The following is a 19,748-nucleotide window of genomic DNA, read 5'->3' as shown; positions in this document are numbered from 1 at the left end:
TGCTCCATGCTCACGGCTGAGGGAATATATTTTTTAGAATGATTTTACAGTTCAGTCAGCAGAGGGAGGCAGCCCAGGCTGGGGCAGGGCTGCCCTGGGCCCGGAGAGGATTGTTTAAGCTCCCCGTGTTCCTTGGGGGGAGGTCCCAGGGGCGGGTGGGAATATGTCCTTGGAATCCAGTTCTCATGTGTTCACACCACGAGACTTTACTGTGCGTCTCCGACCAGCACCCTTGCCCTGGGCTCAAGCATTGGGCTGTTGATAATCCAGCCTGCAGCACATGGATGGCTCTGTAGTCCCTCTGTTCTTCCATTGACAGAAGCGCCTGCATTTGCAGCCACCTACTACAGACAGGCTGGGAGCAGGCCCCTCTCTGTCGGAAAACATGGCAAGGAGCTTGCGGCTCCCCTGCAGCTGGAGCGTTCCCGGATTTATTTAGAGTCATTTCCCATTAACCATGGTGACTGGGCTGTGGCTGCACGGTGACGCCATCCCCACCAAATGGGCAACGAACCAGGAATATTGTGTGGACCACACAGAAACGCCCTGTAAAGACCTTGTGTCCTAGTGGCAGCAGGATCTGGAGATTCACCCCCAGGGCTGATGGCCCAGGCTGGGAATGAGCACAAGGTGTATTAGCTAATTAGAAGCCCAAAGACAGGTGTGTTTGGCTGCTGTGTTAAGCTATGGGCACTGCCCGGGGGGGCAGGGTTGTAGACATGGGAGTGCACAGCTCTCCAGGGGCAGAATGTAGCTGGGCCCCTGGGGCACAGGGCTCCCCAGCGGATCAGAGTCTGGGCTCAGAGAACCCAAGCCGCTGCAGGGAGCTCTTATGAACCCTTGTTCAGCTGCAGAGCTTGTCTTTGCAAAGCCGGGCCAGCACTGACCAGGACATGCCAGTAGTCGGGTGGGTCCCCAGACCAGTGCTCCCGGGTGAAATGACAGACAGAAATTGGTTTTTTTATCCTGTTATTTTTTTAATATTGTTCACTTCTAAGAATGACTGGAAATCAAGCCAAGCACTCCCTGGTTCTAGCCCTCCCTCAGCGGCTGGGAGCCCGTGAATGCAGCAAACACTGTCTGGCCAACGTACACGGCTTGCCATTTGCAGCCTTGTTCCTTTGCCAGGCGTCATTAATCTAAGTGGAGTTAACAGCCAGCACTGGGGAGCCTTCGTTTGCCAGGTGAGTGTAGCTGCCCTGAGTGCACATCAGTGGTAAGCTACGGAGCTGCAGAAAGCAGAGACAGCTTGAGCACATCTTCTAAACTAGCAGTAGGTGGTTGCTGCTTATGCCAGGATGAAGTAACCCAAATAAACCCCTCTTGCCAGAGCGCGCTCAAACCCCTGCCCTTGGGGCAGCCGAGTAAGGCTGATCTGCAGTACAGCAGCACCCGCAAGTGGCATATTAGGGCACTTGTACGCCTGGGCCGCTATGACATTAAAGGAAATGCATTTTGACGACGGTGCTAATGCGCTTGCTGTGGGACTCCAGGGGCAGCCTGGGCTGGAAGAGGTGCAAGGGGGCACTGGAAGGGGAGCCGCCCACCCTGGAATGGTGGAGGTCACTTGCCTCTGTGATCGCAGCCCTCAGCTCTGAGCTGCCTCCCCATGCAACCAGCACCCCTGACCCCCCACTTCCTCCTCACGGCCTTCCCCGGCACTGCTCTCTTCCCAGCCTCCACCTTTCCGCTTTCCTGGGACATCCGGGGAAAGCTTGCGGCTGACAAGAGCTGCCGGAGACTCTGCTGCTGACTGACTCCAGCAGTGGGATGAGGCGACCTGGCAGCACCTCCCCCACCCAGATGTCCTGGGGACGACCAGTGATGGGGGAAGGCTCGGGCAAAACCCTCGGAGATTGTCTGAGTGCCTGGCGCTGCTCCCACTCCCCTCAGCTGGAGTATCAGGCACAGGCTGTGAACTCAGACCTGTGCCAGGGAGAGCAGAGCGATACAAACCACACTCTGCTCTTTGCAATGGCCAGCAAAGAAAAACAGCCTGTGTTCCATGCTGGGAAGCACCGTGACCCTTCCCCTCGGGAAAGGCATTTCTGTGCAAACCTCTGTGTTAGTACCAGGCCAACCCCAGGCAAGATCAAAGCCATCTGTGCCAGAGGCCAGGACTGTTTTAGGGGGTGGGAGTCAGTGCCAATGTCTGCCCTTCTTGCCTCTGCCAGCTTTGGCTTTACAACCTTCCCACGAGCTAGAACTAAAATGTAGCACCTGACGCAGAAGTCGAAAGTCTGTCTGGACCCTGCTGGTGAGCCTAGGCCTGGGCAATAGCTGACGGACCTGGGGCTCGGGCTGCGCTGGCCTCCTGGCTTATGGCACAGAGTGGGCCAGCCACTCGTGCCTGCACATGGCTGCCGCACACAGTAGCAATGTCTGCTGAGTGCAGTTTGCGGTGGGGGAGGGCACATCAGTACCAAGCTCATCCCATGGACACCCAGCCACGGGGGATCACACGGGTGGCCCAAAGCGCACACCGCTTGCCGGGGCCATGGGGAACTGGATGGGCATGTGGGGCTGCTCCCTCCGTCTTGCTGAGTTGTGTTACGAGGCAGCTACACAGACGCAAAATATTCTCTCGACCACTGTCCCCGGGGAGTGCGCGGTGGTGCTGCTGCTGCGGAGGGGCACTCGGTGTGGGCTCCGGCAGAGGGGGCAGGGAGCACAGTGCTGTATGCAAGACCCTGAAAGGCCAGGTTGGCAAAGCCAGCTCTTACCCAACGTCCGCAAAGGCTCTGCCCTGGGCCCGTGACAGCTAGGTCTGAGGATGGAATGCTTCTAGGAAATGTAATTGGTTGGGGGTGCTGCCAGTCTGCTCGCTGGGTGACGTGCTGGACAGCTGGTTTGGGCTAGTCTCTAGCTTTGAGAGATTCTTCTGCTCCAGTAGCCGAATTCATCTAATTATCTGCTGTGTCTTTCATTCCCCTTTGGGTTCTCTACTGCAGGCAGCCATGTCACCAGGGGCTGACCACCAGCTGTTGCTGGGCTCTGGAGTGGACCATATATCTAGCCATTCTCAGACAGGATTGAGAGAAGGTAACCACGACTTAGACCCTGTAAGGGGAAGGGAAACAGTGGGACCCCAGGGGATGTCCTGCTACAAAGAATGCTGATGTTGCAAATTTTATGCACATGAAATACCTTGAATGTGGCAGGCTCTGGGCAGAGTGGGCACCATGCAGGCTCCATGGCAAGTGCTCTGGGCATGGGGCAGGATGCCCATGTCACCAAGCCACTCTGAGACACGGCGCCTGCATTTCTGCTTGGAGGGCTGCAGCAGGTGCTGCTCACCCTGTGAATGTAACAAAGCAACTGGCAGCAGAAAGGGGAATACCGGAAAAGGATCCTAACTCCTGCTAGCAACCCAAGATGTTCAACCCTCTGGGGTTACAGCTGCAGTGCAGAGCCAGAGCAAACCCCTCCCCCCGCTGGGCACTCAGAGATAGCTCAGTCCCTTCCAGATTTACATGCAATGAGAGCTCTGCTCACCCCACACTGGCTGGGGGAGTGGACAGATGTGGAGAAGGGAGCAACAACGCTCCAAAATCTGGCAATCGGCACCACAAGCTACAGCTTCGTACAGGAATACACGGGGTCACTATTTACAGGAGCCAATGCAGAGTATAGATCAGCGGCCGGATGGCTGATCATTTAAATAAGACCTTGCCTTATGTGGACCAGCCTGGAAATGCACTGGCACCCAGTTGCCAGCAAAGTTCCCAGCCCCTGGTGACACCTTCCCCCAGCTACCACCTGGCTCTGGAGGATCCAGGGAGAATGGCTAAGGCTGATTGTAGGAGGGGAATGAGATTTGGCTGGTTGGAGAGCTCTTTGGATCCAGTGCTGGGGCAGCACCGAGGTCTTCTCCTGCAAGGCACTGATCCTGGCCAAGGCCTGGCTGCACCAGGCCAGTTTGCCTGTTTTCCGGCAACGACTGACTCGCAAAGGCTGTCAAAGGTCCGTGGCAGTGGGTGGGTGAGTGTGTGGATTTGTTTGCAGCCCAAGTACAGAAGAGGTGTGAGGCACACGGAGGCGCCTTGCCCCTGGACACACAGCTAGAAGTGCTCGATGGGGTAGGACCAACATATGCCGAGACACACGGCCCGCTGCTCAGACCACAAAGTGCAGCCTGTAGGTCACTTGGTGGCCGTTGTCCCAGGCATAGAGGACCTTCTCCTTGGGGTTGTAGTCGATCTGCGTGGTGAAGGAGTACTCGTTGAGGAAGGGCAGCTTGAGGTTGGCCTCAGTGTCCGTGTGGGTGTCGTAGGCATAGGAGATCTGCCCATCCTTCTGGTTGTACACATCCACGGCATACAGGATGCCACAGACGATGAAGCAGTTCCCATAGGAATTGCGCTTGAGGCTCGTCTTCCAGGTGGTTTCCTTCTTCACGGAGAGGTCGCTGGGGTCCAGCTTGCTCAGGACGATCACCTCCAGCTGGGAGTAGTCATAGTCCACTGAGGGGTAAATGACCCACAGTCCGCTCTCGTCCACTGCGAAGTCGATGTCCGAGTGGCCCCTCCACTTCCAGGGTGTGGTGTCCTCGTACATCACGTCATGAAGCAGGGCCCAGGCAGCCACGAAGCGCTGCTTCAGGTCGTACTTGATGATGTTCTTGGTGAAGGCGCGGTTGTAGTAAAACGCCCCCTGGTAGACCACGTGGCCGGTCCCGATCCAGTTGTAAGGGAGCTTGTACAGGTTGCTCCAACGACCTGTGGTGAAAGCGAAAGCTCTTTAAGGCACAAAGACTAGGCACCTGAGCCAGGAATGGCTCTTACCTCCCACTGGCCACATTCCCTCCCCCACATCCCACTGGCCTCTTCTGCACACTCATTTTCTGCACTGCCAGCTGACTGCTCCTGCCAGACAGGCCTGAGGTGCCAACCTGCACCCACCTGTCTACATGCATCTGTGTGCCCCAGCCCTGCCTGGGCTGGGCCGGCAGGCAGAAATGGAAGCGGGGACTGAGGATGTGACTAGCTGCTGCTGCTCAGCAGAGGGTGACTAGAAAAGGATTCTAGGGAGAGCAAACTGCTTTTACCGAGGCAGTTCCAGACCCGGCCAGAGCACTCTATAAACCAAAGCCCACAAACCTGCTGGCAAAGTTCCAGCACAAGTTCCCGCCTGCCTAACAGGCATTAACCCTGGGAAGAGAATAAACCAGCTTCTGTTCAAGCCGGAAGAATCTCGTGTTTAGGGTTGTGAGCTGTGCAGCATTGATAAGGGCGGTAAGTCCTGCTACAGGCAGACTCACCACGTGCTGCCTGGTGCTAAGGAGAGACCTTCTGGGCAGGTGGGCCAGGTGGCTCTGCTCTGACCCAGGATGGTGATTCCCATGGTCCTCATGGGAGAGATTCCCTCTGGCTACTGACTCTAGCCCTGGGCAGGCTCGGAAAGAGTCTGGGTCTGTTGGTGTTTCTCATCCTGGGCCACATCCGTGCTGGAGGAACACGGACAGTCTGGAGGCTGGGCTCAGAGAAGCCCCAGGATAGGTGGGGGAGGGAAGGCTGGGACTTTCTGAGGGGTCACAAGGTGAGCTAAAAAGCGACACCCGTGAGTCTCTTTCTGCGTTGATCTGGGCTGATGAAAGCCCCGGGTTCAGTTTGGGGCAGGTGCGGGGCCTGAGTCCCATTGGTACGGCTCCTACCACAGCCCTGCAATGGGACGGGAGCTGCTTCTCGTGTTCAGCCCTGGGAAATCAGCCCCGTTTCTCTACATATCTGCAGCATCCAGGCCTCATTCCTGGGACGTTCTCCCCAAGACCCCCCAGCCAAGTGAACTCGTATAACCCGACATCCAGGTGCCAGGACCTGCCTGATTCCCCAGGCGCTGCTCCAGTCTCCCAGGCCCTGTCCAAGCCCCAGAACTTTTGAAAGCACCAGTCTCTCTTTTATCGTTTCAACATGCAGACCATGTGTATGGCTCCCGGCAGCTCTGCCCTCCTGTGCCGCTAACAGCGCAGTCGTGCCAGTCACCCTGATCAGCTTCCCTAGGCTGGTTTCATCTGCTGTATGGGAAAAGCGTTTCGGTGTCTGCCTTGGCACGCAAACGCAGCTCTGGGGACGCGGGGTCTGTCGAGTGGCAGCAATCCAGACGCCATCCGTGGGAAGAGGAATCCGATACACTGGGCACAGTTAACGTTTCCAGATGTGCTCTCTGCTCCGCGAGTCTTACTGCTGAGCCCTACCACGGGCCAGGTGCAGTTTGGGAACCGCCCGGGGAAGTGAGGACAGCTCCCCTCCCCCAGCCCACCCCTGCCCCTCCCGAGCAGGGGGCGAGGGAAGCATGTCGGCCATTCTCCCATGAGTGACTAGAGGTGCTACATGAATTCGCTGCAGCTCAGCCTTCCCCTCTTTGTGTGCGCTCCCTGCAGCTGCCCTCGCACTGGGGCTTTCAGGGGACCCCACATGCAGAGTCACCAGCGCAAGGACCCGTGGGAAGCATATTTTACATTCTCACGCCATTAGCAGTTATACTCATCCAATCAGGAGACAGAAACAGCACCGAGCGTCTAGCGGCTGGGGCTAGCCCCAGCCCTGCTGGATGACCGTGTGCAAGTCCCTCCCCGTCTCTGCAGCTCTGCCTGCCCTCACTCCCGTCTTGCCCACCGAGGCTGTGAGCTCTTTGGGGCAGGGTCGGCCTCTCACTCCGGGGCGTGCAGCACCTAGCGCAGCAGGGACCTGAACTTGGCTGGGGCTCTGGGTGCTACCAGAATAAAACGGGCGTGAGAGCCAGGCTCTAAGAACCAAGCAGCACAGTGTCACGATCCCCCACCCCCAAAAAACAAACCAACCTCCAACGTGCTGAGGAATCGGGGAGGCGAGGCTAACTGGGTACGTCATTCCCTGCGGCTCTGGGGCTGTGTGGGGGAGCCCCCGCCCGGCAGGCGTCCCCAGAGCACCTCACCTTGCTTAAAGTTGTCGAGGCTCCTGAACTCCACCAGGTTGTTGCCATAGTAGTAATTGGTGACGTAGATCCTGTCGTCTCTGGCCGCGGGGTCCTTCATCCACGCCCCCTCGTTACGCCCGTAGCTGTGGTGCTTCACGGGGGGCTCCACAGACTCGATGGTGCCCTCACACTGCACTTCTTTCACTGCCGAGCCAACAAGAGCAGCTAACTGCCATGCCCTGCTCCGCCAGTCAGGCCCACCCTCAAGGAGACCTTTCCCTGCCCTTGGAGAGCCTCCCCCCCCTTGGAGAGCCTCCCCCCTTTATCCTTCCAGCCGCCTTGTTTCAATGGGCCAGACAGAGGTTCAAAACATCTGCTTCTAGGAGCCTCCCCGCGCCCCCAAGTCCAGCGATGCTGCCTTCTCCTCACCGTGTGACTGGATTTCCTGCCGCCCGCCCGCCCCAGGGACTGAGCCCCTCTAGCCACAGGACAGGTACAGCACGGACGGCTTCCCTGCCCACCCCCTACCTTCCCAGGGCCCCTCAGCCCTGCCTCGGAGGGACCACAGCTCCAGCAGTGTCACCAGGGCCCACTCAGCTACGTGCCAGTAGCGCCATGTCCACAGAGCAAGTCTCCCAGCTGCAGTCTGGGGCTGGCCCCACTTGCCCACCCGAGGGACTTGTGAGGTGCCCCCAACCCACCTTGGTTAGTGGCTTCCAGCCCCTCGGTGCCTTCAGCATTGTCCCCCATGGAGAGGACAGTGACCGGTGGGCTCCGGGTAGTGGTGCTGGGGCTCCGGGTGGTGCTGGGGGGCTGGGCGGTGGTGGTCTCTGCCTGCTCGCCAACTCTCCCCTGGGCCTCTGCAGCAGCATAGGACTCGGGGTTCCTCTCCTCCGGTCGGTCCATCCGGGGGCTCCCCTTCCCGGGGCTTTCTGAGGAAAGAAGCAGAGCCCTTACTGCCGCTCCCTTCCTCAGCTTGGCGCTGTCGGGCAGGGAGTGCCAGGAGGGTGGCCCGGGAGCTGTGCTGAGGAACAGGCCAGGGCTGTGGGGAGTCTGTCTCCCCCCTCCTCCACCCCACCCCCAGTCCCTACTCTCTCCTGCGCTGAGCATCTGACTCCCTCCCTTGCCCACCCCATCCTGCCCCCTCCGAGGCAGCCCATGTCCCACCCCGCTGGGGAGCTGACCGTGAAGGGGAGGAGATGCCGAGAGTCCCGCCTCTCCCCTACTCCCCCACTGTCTTGCTTCCACAGCACACTGGGGGGCAGGGAGGGCAGAGGCAAGGCAGGAGGGCAGGGGAACCAGGATGCAGGGCCTGGGATCCCCAGGTTGGATTTCTGCAGCATTTAACTACATGCACCCTCCTTTCTACCTTCTTCACTAAACTAAACCAGCTGCCCCAGACCTAGGAAAACACTGTGGGGCTCAGAGAAGGGCTGGGCCCACAGGGCCCCAAACCTGCCCGGGAGCTGTGTAAAAAAGGGGGCTGCTTCCTTCTGAAATCCCTCACTCACTCCACTGAGTGTGCAAACAGCTCCACTGAGTGTGCAAACACGGTGTTTGAGGGGAGCAGGGAGTGCAGCGCGGGGACAGGATCAGTGTCCAGGGAACGGATTTACCCTGAGGCTGGAGGCCAGGAAACTTCCCAGTGGCTGAGTGTGGGATTTGCTTTTCAACCTTTTATGCCACTAAATGTAGGGTTGCTCCCCACAGCTTTCCTGATGCACTTTGGTCTTGTCCTGCAGCCCCCCATCTAACCCAGCCCTGGGCTCCTCGCCCTCACCCCCTCACCCACCCATCCACAGCTCTGCTGGTGCCCAGACCTGCAGCCCCTGTTGTCCCATCCCTGGGTCCCCTCTGAGAAGAGCCCGTGCCTGTCTCGGTCGCTGAGGTGGTTTTGTGATGTGCCCAAATGCTGGAACTCACTTTCTCCTGTGCCCTGAGACCAGGCCTTGAAGCCAAATCCCAAGAGGTAAATGCTGAGTGCCTGGCCCCCTGCACTTCCCTGCCCCACAGGAGAGAGCGGGGGGCACACGGGGCGGGGTGCTCACAGGAGTGGGGGACCAGGCAGATGGCTCTGAGGGGGAGTACTATGGCAGACTGGGGGGGAAGGGTCTGAGGCTCCCCGAGGATGGGTTGCCAGGGCCTCCCAGGTACACCCTCTGGCTCCCTGGCCAGCACAGTCCTGTCCTCTCAGCCACATGCCACGCTGGGCCTGCTGAGGTGCTTGTGCCCACTCCAAGGGGCCTGGGCACTTACCTCGGTTGCTGACCAGGCCCTCGGCCTCCTCCTGCTTGGCAGCCTTATAGTAGGTGATGCCCCGGATCACTGTCTGCTGGTGGACAGAGGGCTTGGGCTTGGGGGTGGGCTGCGATGCGCCCAGTCTGACCCTCAGAACCTCCTTCTTGGGCTTCTCCGTTTTCGGCTGCTTCTCCTTGGGGGCTCTCACAGCTGCCTTGTCCCCCAGGCTCTTGCGGGCGCTGGGATACTTGCTCGCCTCCTTGCCTTTGCCCCTGGCCGTGTCCTAGGAGACAGAGCCAGGCTCAGAGGCACCTCTGTGGGCAGCAGTGGTGCCGTGTCCGGCCAGGCTCTTGCACCGAACGGGGCCGATGGCCTGGGATCACAAAGCACCTGCTGCAAAGAGAGGGGCTCCAGGCAGCGCAGGCGGCAGGAGTCCCGCTCTGAGGGGGCTCAGATACCATGGTGATGGGCACGGGATGAACTCTGAACAGAACAGAGGCTACCTGCAAGATGGCAGCGGCCAGGGCAGCGAAGACGGGACGGAAGGGAGACCAGAGTATGCAACAGGCCCACTGCATGTTGGGCTTGGCCCATGTCCAGGCCTGGGGGGCCCTGACTGACTCTATCAATGGGCCAAAGGGAGTTAATCATTTAGCACAGGTGCTGCCGCCCCGGCAGTGCCACAACGCAGCAATGCAGCACCTCCTCTGGGCCCTCACTCTGCCCAGTGCGGCCCCCTCAGCTCTGCGGCCAGCGCCAAAGGGACCAGGCTGGCACCTGCGAGCGAGCGTGCGCGTGGTGACGGGGGCAGGGAGTTACCTGGGCCTTGCTCTCGGGGACGGCAGCAGCATCCTTCTGCAGCAGCTGGTAGCCCAGGTTGGAGATCTCTTTCTTGATGCTGACCATGATGTCGGAGTAGTTCTCATAGCGCTTCATCTGGTTGGCCAGGTGCACGACGCTCTCCTTCATGAAGTCATTCTCCCTGCTCAGGTTGGTCTTGATGGTCTGAGCAAGAGGCGGGAAGAGAACAGGGCGTGAGTAGCTGAGCCTGATGGGGCTTCCATCATCCTTTGGTTCAGGCAAAAGGTTTCACGTTTCTCTATAAACCAAGGGCATGAAGGAAGGAGGAAACCTATCCCACTTCCAGGGGATGACAACACTGTCTACTGGCTGGGGCAGGTGGGGCTGGGAACTAGGACTCCTGGGTTCTATTCCCAGCTCTGGGAGGGGGCTGGGAACAGGCTGGACAGGGAAGTACTGTCCTGCTCAAGTCCCAGCGCCCAGGGCCCAATGTAAACAGCCTCTCAGCTGGGAGAGGGAGCCAGCGCTGCTAACCTGCTCAGGCGATGCCTGGCGGTGACTGGGAAGCATCACTTCTGCAGGCAGCTGAAGGATCTCTAGGTAGGCGATTCCTTTCTCTTACTCCCTGCTCATAGTCACTCCCACCCGACACCCATAATAGCCCCCAGTCTGTGTAATTGACCAGGCAGAGCACAACCCCCACCCGGGTCGTTACCCTGGTGCCTATCCCTTCCCCTGCCCTTGGCTGTGTTTGCGTCAGTTTCACTGTGAGCTCTAGGGCAGGACCCACATTTCCCCCTGTGTTGGTGCAGTGCCCGTCTCCCTCCCCGCCATGGGCCATGGTAGTGGGGGGAGGTAAGGAACTGGCCTGAGGGGCAGCACAGCCAGGGTCCCCGATTCTCCAGGTGACAGAGCCACAACGGCAGGTTACAACCTCCGCTGCCCCAGCCCTGCCTGCCGGCCCTCAGCCACTGGGAGCGCTCACAGCCCGGCTGTCACAGCGCAGCAAGGCCCATCACTGCCCAGGTGCGGGGAGCTTAGAGCAGCTGACGCACAAGCCACCAGAACCAGCGCTGGGCGGTGAGCTGCCCTCGCTCAGTCTGGCGGGTGAGCAAGGGCCGACTCCCATGAACTCCTTAGCTGCCCTGGGAAAGGATACGCTCTCACAGTCACTGCACGGGCCAACACACCCGTGCTGGGCAGGGGCCAGTCTTGCAGGATCAGATTCATCCCCATGTGCAGACTGTCAATACGATCCTCTCAGCCCACCCCCTGGCCAAAGCCCGGATGCCTGCACAACTGAAGTGTGAGGCGCCTGTAGCCAGCAGCTCAATGAAACAGTGAAACTTGGCTGTCTCACATCTGCCCTGGCAACGGTGAGGAGAGGCCAGGAGAGGGTTAACTCTTCCAGTGGTTCTAATGGCCTCAGTGGAGGTTTCCATCCCCAGCCAGAGGACACGGAGGAAGGACGTTATCAGCACTCGTTTCCTGCTAGCAGTCTCTGCATCCCATGGCAGAGTGGTGGCTGGGCAGCAGTAGCAGGTGCTGGCTTTTGTGTTTGCTCATCTGGCTGCACTGCTTTGGGATGGCTCTGAAACTGCAGTGTGCGGGGTCTGCTCTTACCTCCTCTAGAGTATTCATCTGGGAGACTACTTTGTTGATGTATGAATGGACCTTCATCAAATCCATGCTGTACAGCGTTCCCTCCAGCAGGTCAACCATGGACTGCAGCTGTGAAGGAAAAACCTTGAAGCTGAATTCCAAGAGCAGCAGGTGACAGTGGGGGCTGCAGTAAACAGGGACCCCAGAAGGAAGGAAAATTCAACGTGGCTTCCTGCAGATCAAAATCACACAAGTGGGCAGAGCAACCCGAATGATATAATGCAACAGGACTCAGTGTTGGGAGCACCACGGGACTGCTACGGTCCCAGCACACGATGCCATAGATGCAAAATAGGTAGGCAGCAGCGTTGTGGGGCTGAGATGCAGTGTAGGATGCGAACCTGGTGCAGGAACCCACAGAGAGAGAATGATGCCCAGCTACCATATCCTCTGGGATTTCTCACTACCAATAATCCCAACCCTGATTTTAATTTCATGCCACTTTTCTGTCTCTCCCTGTGCCCCCACGCTGCCCACATACACACTCTCCAGGGAAAGGGCCCCACCCCCGAGTGTTACGGACCGAGGCAGACTTAAGGAAGGGGAAACGTGGGCTGAGGAATGATAGAGGGAGGGGACACCACAGGCACTAACTCCGATGAGTCTATAGTACTTCGGCCAGCTGGGAGCTGGGATCAGTCGTGTGCCTTGCAGTGCAGTTGCCTAGGAGCTGGAAGCATGAAAGGTGAAATGTATCCTTGGGTGGGGATGAGCCCAGGCCTGGAAACTGCCCGAGGTGACTCAGACCCTCACCGAGTGACCCTACGGCCTGGACCCTCTTTGGCCTTGGTCTGTCAGACCTTGCCCATGGGGCGCGGGGCAGCCCATGCTCCTCCCTGGCCACCACCCCTTCGACGTGGAGCCCGGCGGGCCGAGCTGGCAGCCTGCACAGCTGCGTGGAGGGAGTGAGCAGGGCACACACTGCCTATTGTTAGCTGGTGACATTTAGCCACCAGAAGCTCTCGACCCTGCGCCGTCTCTCACGCACAAAGGCCAACAGAGCCGCAGCCTCCCGGGAAGCCTGCAGGCCCCAGCACAGATCTGCTCTTGTCAGGGAGTCAGCGCTGCTGGGAGAACCTGCTGTCTGGTCTCTGGGCAGCAGGGATTCCTGCACCGTGGAGTCACGGCCAGCTGTCGGCTCTCCCTCCCTCACCCCAGACCTCACTGATGCCACATGGCCCAGCCCTTCCCGCCTGACGTGCCCCAGCGGGGCTGGGCCATGAAGGGCCCTTTGTGCCGTCTGCGGATGCGATCAGCCCATGATGGCTCTGGCTGGGACCGGGAGTCAGTCTCTTTTCTTTCCAGCCCCCAGGTTTCTGCCCTCCTAAGTAATGGCCTTTTCTCACCATGGCACTGCATGAGCCTCTAGAGCAGGAGCGCTGGAACCAGCCTCTGGTGCTGGGGTACGAAGGGTTAAACACGCATGGGGCAAGGGAGGGGGTTGCAGCTCATGCGTCCATGCACCCAGGGCCGACCGTAGCGTTCAGGGACCAGGTCAGCGTGTGGGAGCGAGCCGTGGGGCGGAGGCAGAGGCTGAGGCTGGTGTGCAAGACCTGCCTGAGCCCAGGTACCTTGAAGAGCTCCGGCGCCTGCTTCTTCAGCTTCTCCATCTTCCACTCGTTCTCGCAGGGGTTGAGCGAGGAGGGCGGGGCCGTGCAGGAGCACTTGCAGTCGGCCCCCGAGCTCACTGTCTCCACCGTGTAGAAATCCTCCACCCGCATGCTGCCATCCTTGATGCGGCTGCAGGCATCCTTGCTGAGAGGCCGCAGGATGCACTTGCAGCGGCAGTCGGAGCCCTCGGACGTCATCCGCACTTGGTCCATGTCGCCAAACACCTGGGCAAGGGCACGAGGCGGCGTGTAAGGACAGGTGGGACTTGGCCTGTCCTGGGTCACACCTTAGGCGCTGGGGTGCATGGGGGACACTGCGGGAGGGGTCAGGAAGGAATTCCTGCCGGTGTCCCAACACCTTTGGGGTTCACCTTCCACCAGAGCCACCCCGCAGCCAGGTGCCCTGCATATCCCTCGTGTCCCCGGGCTGGGGCTCCCCCAGGAAAGTCTCTGCTCTCTGGTGCACCAACGTGGAGTCCTAAAGACCCCACCTACAAGCATGAATGAAGGGCCAAAGCCCCTACTAGAAGAGTTGCCATAACCAACCCCTTGGCCATCGCCAAGGACGGACCCTGGCTCCTCTAGAGCCCAAGTACGAGATCTACAGCCTGAGCTAACGGGCTAGCCACCCCTGGTCCATTCCGGGGCCCGTGTTACCCCGGGGTAGAGAATCTCCTTCCCCAGCTGGCTTCTCTGGGAGGTGGGTTTCACTGGAATGCCCATTCTGTCGCAGCCCGTTCCCGGGGTGCAGGGAGCCGGTTCGTTACTCTCGCCTGCTCAGCTCAGCCCATTTCCTTGTATTTGTTAAACGCTGATGGGTTGGGGGGGCAGAGGAGCACAAGGGAGCTTGCACCTCTCCTTCCCCTTCTGACACCCTCCAGGGCCTTTCTCCTCCTCCAACAGATGCCAGGGTGGCTGGCTGGCTGGGAGTGGGGCCCTCCTCCTCTGAGTGATATCAGGGCACCTGCTGGGCGTGAGGAACAGGGATTTTCAAAATGGCCTAACTCCCAATCTGGGCACCTAAGTCCCTTAGGCTCCATCAGAACCCCCAGCCTTGGCCCTGAATGTTCAGGAGCAGGACCTAGGGAGGTGGCCGGCGCCTGGTCAGCCAGCGACAGCCGCCTTGTGCAGGGCGGAGAGGACTTGTCCCTAGGCAGCTGCTCAGAGCTAAGGAGCATTATTCACTATTGCTGCTCAGCTCTGCGCAAGACACAAATACCAAGTCCCTGCCTGGAGGCTCCAGCCTAGGAGACTGGCAAATAAGCCGCTGGGAGGCTCTGAGCAAGGAGTCAATGGTTAATTCCCCTCCCCCATCTCCTCTGCTGGGGGTGTTTCAAAGGCCCCAAAGCAGTGCCTGGGAGGACTGCTGGGCGAGTTCAGAAAGCAGGAAGAGGAGATGGGAGTGTAAGGCCAGAAGGGACCCCAGCTGATCGTCTAATCTGCCCTCCTGCCCAGCACAGGTCACCGGTGCCCCTCAGCTCCCGGCCGCCATTGGCAGCAGCTTGTTTTTATTTATGAGGGACTAAGGACAGCAGCAATTCCTTGTGTTTATAAAGCATCCCCTGCAAAAGCACTCGGGCTGCTGTCCAGCAATCCTAAACCAATGGCTCATGAAGTAACCCACACGCAGCGGAAGCAGCTCATTTATGCTTCTCAGAAAAGCCACCGAGAGGCTCATCCGGCCAGAAGAGCCGGTCTGAATGGGTTTCTTTTCCAACCACTCTCTATGGGTCTCCAAAAAGCCAGTTCATTCTGGTCCCTGGCTGCCCATCCGCCGGGTGCTGGGCACGGCACATCTGGTACATTTTGGGGGCTCGAGCTGCTGTTCTGGAGAAAGGGAAAAAACGTTTGTGCTCTAGGGCACGAAGGTCTCGTCATCTCCCAGGAAGGAGCCCTGTGTGTGAAATGCCCCCTGTGCACCAGGCCAGCGGGAATGGGGGGCTCAGACTGGCACCCCGAGCTCCTCCCAGTGCTGTACCTATTGGTATATAAACGTACGTCCCCTTCTGAATCAGAGGCCAGTGCCCTCTCCCCAGAGCCTGCCTGTGTCTCAGCCACGGCTGAGCCGCGCTGCATTGCGGGAACTCCTGCCTTTGACAGCTCGTCCTTATCCTACAGCCACAGCCGGTGGGTGGCCCTTGGCTGCACGTAGGGCTCTGAAGGCCTTGCTTTGGCCAACTCTGCTTCACTAGCTGTGGCAAGGATGTTCCCCTCTTGTTCCCAGGCCAGCAGATGTTGCTTCTCGCAGCGTAATCCTGGGCACGTGTGCGGCTGTCACAGAGACGATTCCCACACACCGTGATCTAAAGCAAGGACCTTTAATCTCCTCTGATGCCCTGGATCTCACAAGATGTGGCCCTCTCTCTGCTTAGCCTGGCTGACAACATGGCACATCATCTCTGACCCGGACAGGGAAATCCACCTGCCCCAGCGTCCCAGCTCCACGGGTCTCAGCAGTTAAAACCACACAGCACCACCCCTTGCAGCTGTGTGTGCAATTTGTGGTTAGCGTTTATTTGACCTACTTCTGTGAAGCTTTTTCTAGCCTACTCTAAGAGTTAGCTAACTGGGCAGCATGTGCAGAAAGCGCCTGCATTGCCAGATACAAGGATACTGAACTTCCATTTCTGTAGCACTTTTCATATGGAATGATTCCAAAGCCTTGACAAATTTAAACCAATACCAACTATACACAGGAAACTTTATTTGCCACTAAAATGCAACCACCACTGGGATAGAAATCAGCTCCTGTCTGAGAGCGAACAGCTTCATGCTACCGTTTAAGGCAGGAAGTCGAAGATCATACTGCTTCCAGCCAAGGTCCTGACTGATTCTGTTCAGTGAAGATCTCAGAGACTTTTTGGCCAGATTCTCTCTGATTTCCCCCGCTATTTCAATTGGAAACAATATTCATCACCACTTCCTGTCCTAACCTATAGTGTAGGGCTGTGCGCCGCTGAACAGCTGCTATGTTTCAACCCAGAGGTGGCTGCATTTCAGTGTTGGGCAAAATGATTCCAGTATGCATCTCTGCCATTCTATATGATTTGTAAAGCACTCGGGAGGTTTGAGGGTTAGCAGGTGTTTTAGAGACATTAGGGGATATTACTGCCTTTGGAGAGATCCAGCTCTGACACTCATTACTCCCAGTTCCCTGTCTGTAATTTGCTTTAGGAAATGGACATTCAGTATTCGCCACCTGTTAATTATTAGCACTAAACTGTGTGTCCTCCACATTCCTCACCCCCTTGCCACTTGCATGGGAATGGAGACTCCAAAGGCTTCCAATGTGGCACCTCTCTGAGGAGCATGCGGGGTCCACAGACCTCTGTTTTCTGTCAGATCCCTCTCCCCTTCCTTGGTTCCAGTCTTGCCTCCCGGGCTGAAAACCTGAGCTGGTGCCAGTAATTGGGAGTGATGTGTGCGCGCACACCAATCACACAGGGCTTGGGGCCTACTCAGCCACATTCAAGCTTCTTCCAATTACTGGCCTGGAAAAGCTACTCAAATGATCTGTAGGAGGTGGAACAAGCTGCTGCTCTCACTGGCTAGCTGATGAGGTGTGACACTGGCAGAGGCGGTTTAGCTTTAAAGCATTCAGTGCAACAGGACCATGTTTAAAGTCTGGTTCTGCTCAAGCCAGTGATCCAGAAAAAATGGCATGTCAGTGCCCCACATTTATCCCCCATCAGTGGCCTCTCAGCTTCAGACAGGTATTCCCAGCTGCCGGCTCAGCCCGAGTGGTGGAGCCTCGACTGACCTAACCCCTCTGCTGAACACCGTGGGCCCAGCCGTAAGGGCTCAGGAGGCAGCAGGGAGCTGGCATACCCGAGGCACAACAGAATCCAAGTGCCTTTTCCACGGCTAGGCCTGTAGGGCCAGCAGGAACAAAAACTACTAGCCATATTTTCAAAAGAGCTCAGCACCCAGTCGATCCCACGAGGGGTCCTGGAGAATGCCTCCACCTCCAAAGGGAGAACAATGGGAGTTGCTGGGAGCTGAGCGCTTTTGCACTGGAGAAAAGTCAGACCTGGCATATTGAAATCAATGGAGCTGCACTAGTCCCTACCCATTCATACAGGGGCTCATTTTTCAGTGGGAACCCCGCTGCAGGGCAGTGGCATTTCAGGCTCCAGCACTGCAGGGAGTAGGCATGATTGCTAAAGGCCCGTTTTCAGACTGCTGTGTAACTCTCAAAGCCAGCTAAGCAGCAGGCCAGGCCCAGCAAAGGGCACTGCACCTTTGAAAGGACTTGCTAGTCTCAGGAGATGCCAGGGTCCCAGGCCTGGTCAGCAGAACTGGCTTCCTAGTTTAGGCGAGGCAGACTGAAAGCTTAAGGGCTGTCCCAGGCCTACAGTGTCTGCTGATGCCTGAGGAAGAGTGGGTTCCTTCACAGGGTATTGCACAGAAGCCACTGGGAGCAGAAGAGGGTATGGAGGCTGCTGCTGCACATTGCGTTCATTCCTGTGGCACAAGGCTGCCCTGCAGACAGCTATTTATAGAGAATACTGTTCAGTGGCAAGAGATACCAGAGCAAAGGCTGCTAGAGAAAAGTCGCGGACCAGCGCAGGGGCAGGAGGGAGTTGGAATCTTTCTGCGTTCCTCAATATCATCTCAATTCACACACAGCTCTGGGTTGGCACCAAGGTAATTTTCACAACTGTGAATGAGTAAATCCCAGCCAAGGACAGAGACCAGCCTCTTCACATTGTGTTCTCATGGCCTGGAGGAGGATCTCCCCAGCCGTAGACAGGTTCTCAGCTGGGGTAAATTGGTGCAGCTCTTTGGAAGTCGATGGAGCTGGGCCCACTGTGGCAACAGAGGATCTGGCCATAGGTTTGAGGGGAGAGGAGTTAAGGGGGTATAAAAGTTTCCATGCCCTCAACCTTCATTATTTTTCTTTATTGCAATTATGGCCTAGTTACAAAAGGGTGTGTGACAGACAATTTCCCCAAGGGGTGTGTGTGTGTTTTGTGTGTGTGTGGGGGGGGGGATTAGAATTCCTTTCCTTGTCAGTTTTGAAGCTGCTGTGGGAATGCAGCACAAGGGCCGCTCCTCTGAATAAGGGATCTGGGTCCATTACAACTGCTCTTCTTGCAAACCGTCCACGCACAGCCAGAGAGTGTTTTCCTCATATCCTTGTTAGGTTTCCCCAAGCCACTAACCACACCTCGTGCTACATAAAACTTGACATTTTTCATGAGTTATGTATGTAACAAGCTGCTTGACTCATGCTGAAATCAACAAAATCATGGAGCAGCCGGAGTGAGGTCCATCCCTTTCAGATAATAAAGAAGCGAGGCTCAGTAATTGGTAGGTTTCCTTACTGACCTTTGAAGAGCTCACTGGAACTCCCACCTCCTAATCCCCAAGTGACCTGCATTTCCCAGGAACCAGGCCTCACATGGCCTTTAAACAGTGCTGCATTTCCTGACACTTCCCCACCCCACTGAAGCTAACAGGCCAGACCTAAAAGGTGCAAGTCTCCGGGAGTGCTGAGCTATGATGCTGACATTATTCCATGCAGCGAGCTTCACTGCTGATGTGCTTCAGTGGAGTAGCACTGCCAGGGGATTGGAAACAGATGTGCACATCTTCTATCCAGAGTCATGGGAAAACCCAGGCCTGTCCAGATACTGGAACTGCCTGGTGGGCAGCAGAAACAGCAGTGACTGAGCTGCCGTATGGGAATACCCAGAGAAGTGCCAAGAGACCACAAGGAAGGCAGAAATACCAGTGTGGGACAAGCAAGTCACCAACAGGGTCATTCAGAGTGACCCTGTCTAAGCCACTCCAGACTTAGTAACCCGTAGGTCTATCCCGCACTTTCGGTGAAGAATCATGTGGAATGGGGGGACAGTGGGAAAAAGCCTCAGGCAAATAACTCATAAGCAAAGCCCAGCTCCGACTGGACGGCATTCGTGACCCTTTTGTATTTGCTTCCCACAAACAGAGGGGCTGTCAGGCACCGCGGCACAAAGGCTGAGGCTAAGGTCAACTGCTCGGATATTCACGAAAGCTGCCCAGAGCCAGCACAAGGTCTAGGTACCACCTACGTCCCACTACATCCCAAAGTGCCTAGGCCTCGTCCCAGCTGTGATCTGTCCCCCGACCCAGCGCTGAATTCCACTCAAATTCTGAGCTGCAGATTTGACTGTGACATTAGACCACTGACAATCGAGCTGCACTGGTTAGCTGCACCAAGTCCAACATCCAAGCTCAAACTTCAAACACTGCCCCCAAGCCACTGGGGGAGGGGGGGGTGCAAGTCCCCAAACCATTAGGAGAATTTTCCTATCAGTTCACCAACAAAGGAGGTGAATATTTTGCTCATCTCTGTCCTCCCAGCTCCTGAGCAAGGCCAGTGTCAGAGCTGGGCTTGGGCTTGGGCTCAGCATTTCCTGGCTGGGAACAACAAACCCAGGACAGAGTTCCAAGGCTGCAGCCAGCTGCGCTTCCTCTGGGACAGATGTCTCCATACCATGTCCTTTGCCTGAGAGGTCATTCTCATTGGGCCAGATTCAGCCATGGATCTCAGTGGTA

The 19,748-nt window shown here is 57.5% G+C and overlaps 1 protein-coding gene across 2 annotated transcripts in view; it reads right to left on the bottom strand.

The window, feature by feature from the left end:
• Nucleotides 1-952: 952 nt before the first annotated feature.
• OLFML2A (olfactomedin like 2A) overlaps nucleotides 953-19,748 on the bottom strand; it is a 31,566-nt gene continuing 12,770 nt past the window's right edge. The window contains exons 2-9 of one of the 2 annotated variants that reach the window (XM_044992857.1): nucleotides 13,167-13,430; nucleotides 11,557-11,664; nucleotides 9,952-10,137; nucleotides 9,151-9,415; nucleotides 7,596-7,826; nucleotides 6,913-7,098; nucleotides 5,821-6,013; nucleotides 4,423-4,718 (exon numbers count right to left, since the gene is read on the bottom strand). In XM_044992857.1, the coding sequence (XP_044848792.1) occupies nucleotides 4,562-4,718; nucleotides 5,821-6,013; nucleotides 6,913-7,098; nucleotides 7,596-7,826; nucleotides 9,151-9,415; nucleotides 9,952-10,137; nucleotides 11,557-11,664; nucleotides 13,167-13,430 (1,590 nt within the window). In that variant the 3' untranslated portion in view covers nucleotides 4,423-4,561. Of the gene's footprint in view, nucleotides 4,719-5,820; nucleotides 6,014-6,912; nucleotides 7,099-7,595; nucleotides 7,827-9,150; nucleotides 9,416-9,951; nucleotides 10,138-11,556; nucleotides 11,665-13,166; nucleotides 13,431-19,748 lie in introns of both variants that reach the window. The other variant, XM_044992856.1, reaches the window with a different exon arrangement.

This window comes from Mauremys mutica, chromosome 18 (genome assembly GCF_020497125.1).
Source record: "Mauremys mutica isolate MM-2020 ecotype Southern chromosome 18, ASM2049712v1, whole genome shotgun sequence".
In the NCBI taxonomy this organism is placed as follows: Eukaryota; Metazoa; Chordata; order Testudines; family Geoemydidae; genus Mauremys; species Mauremys mutica.
The sequence above is the reverse complement of the archived record's forward strand: the minus strand, read 5'-3'. Positions and strand labels throughout refer to the sequence as shown.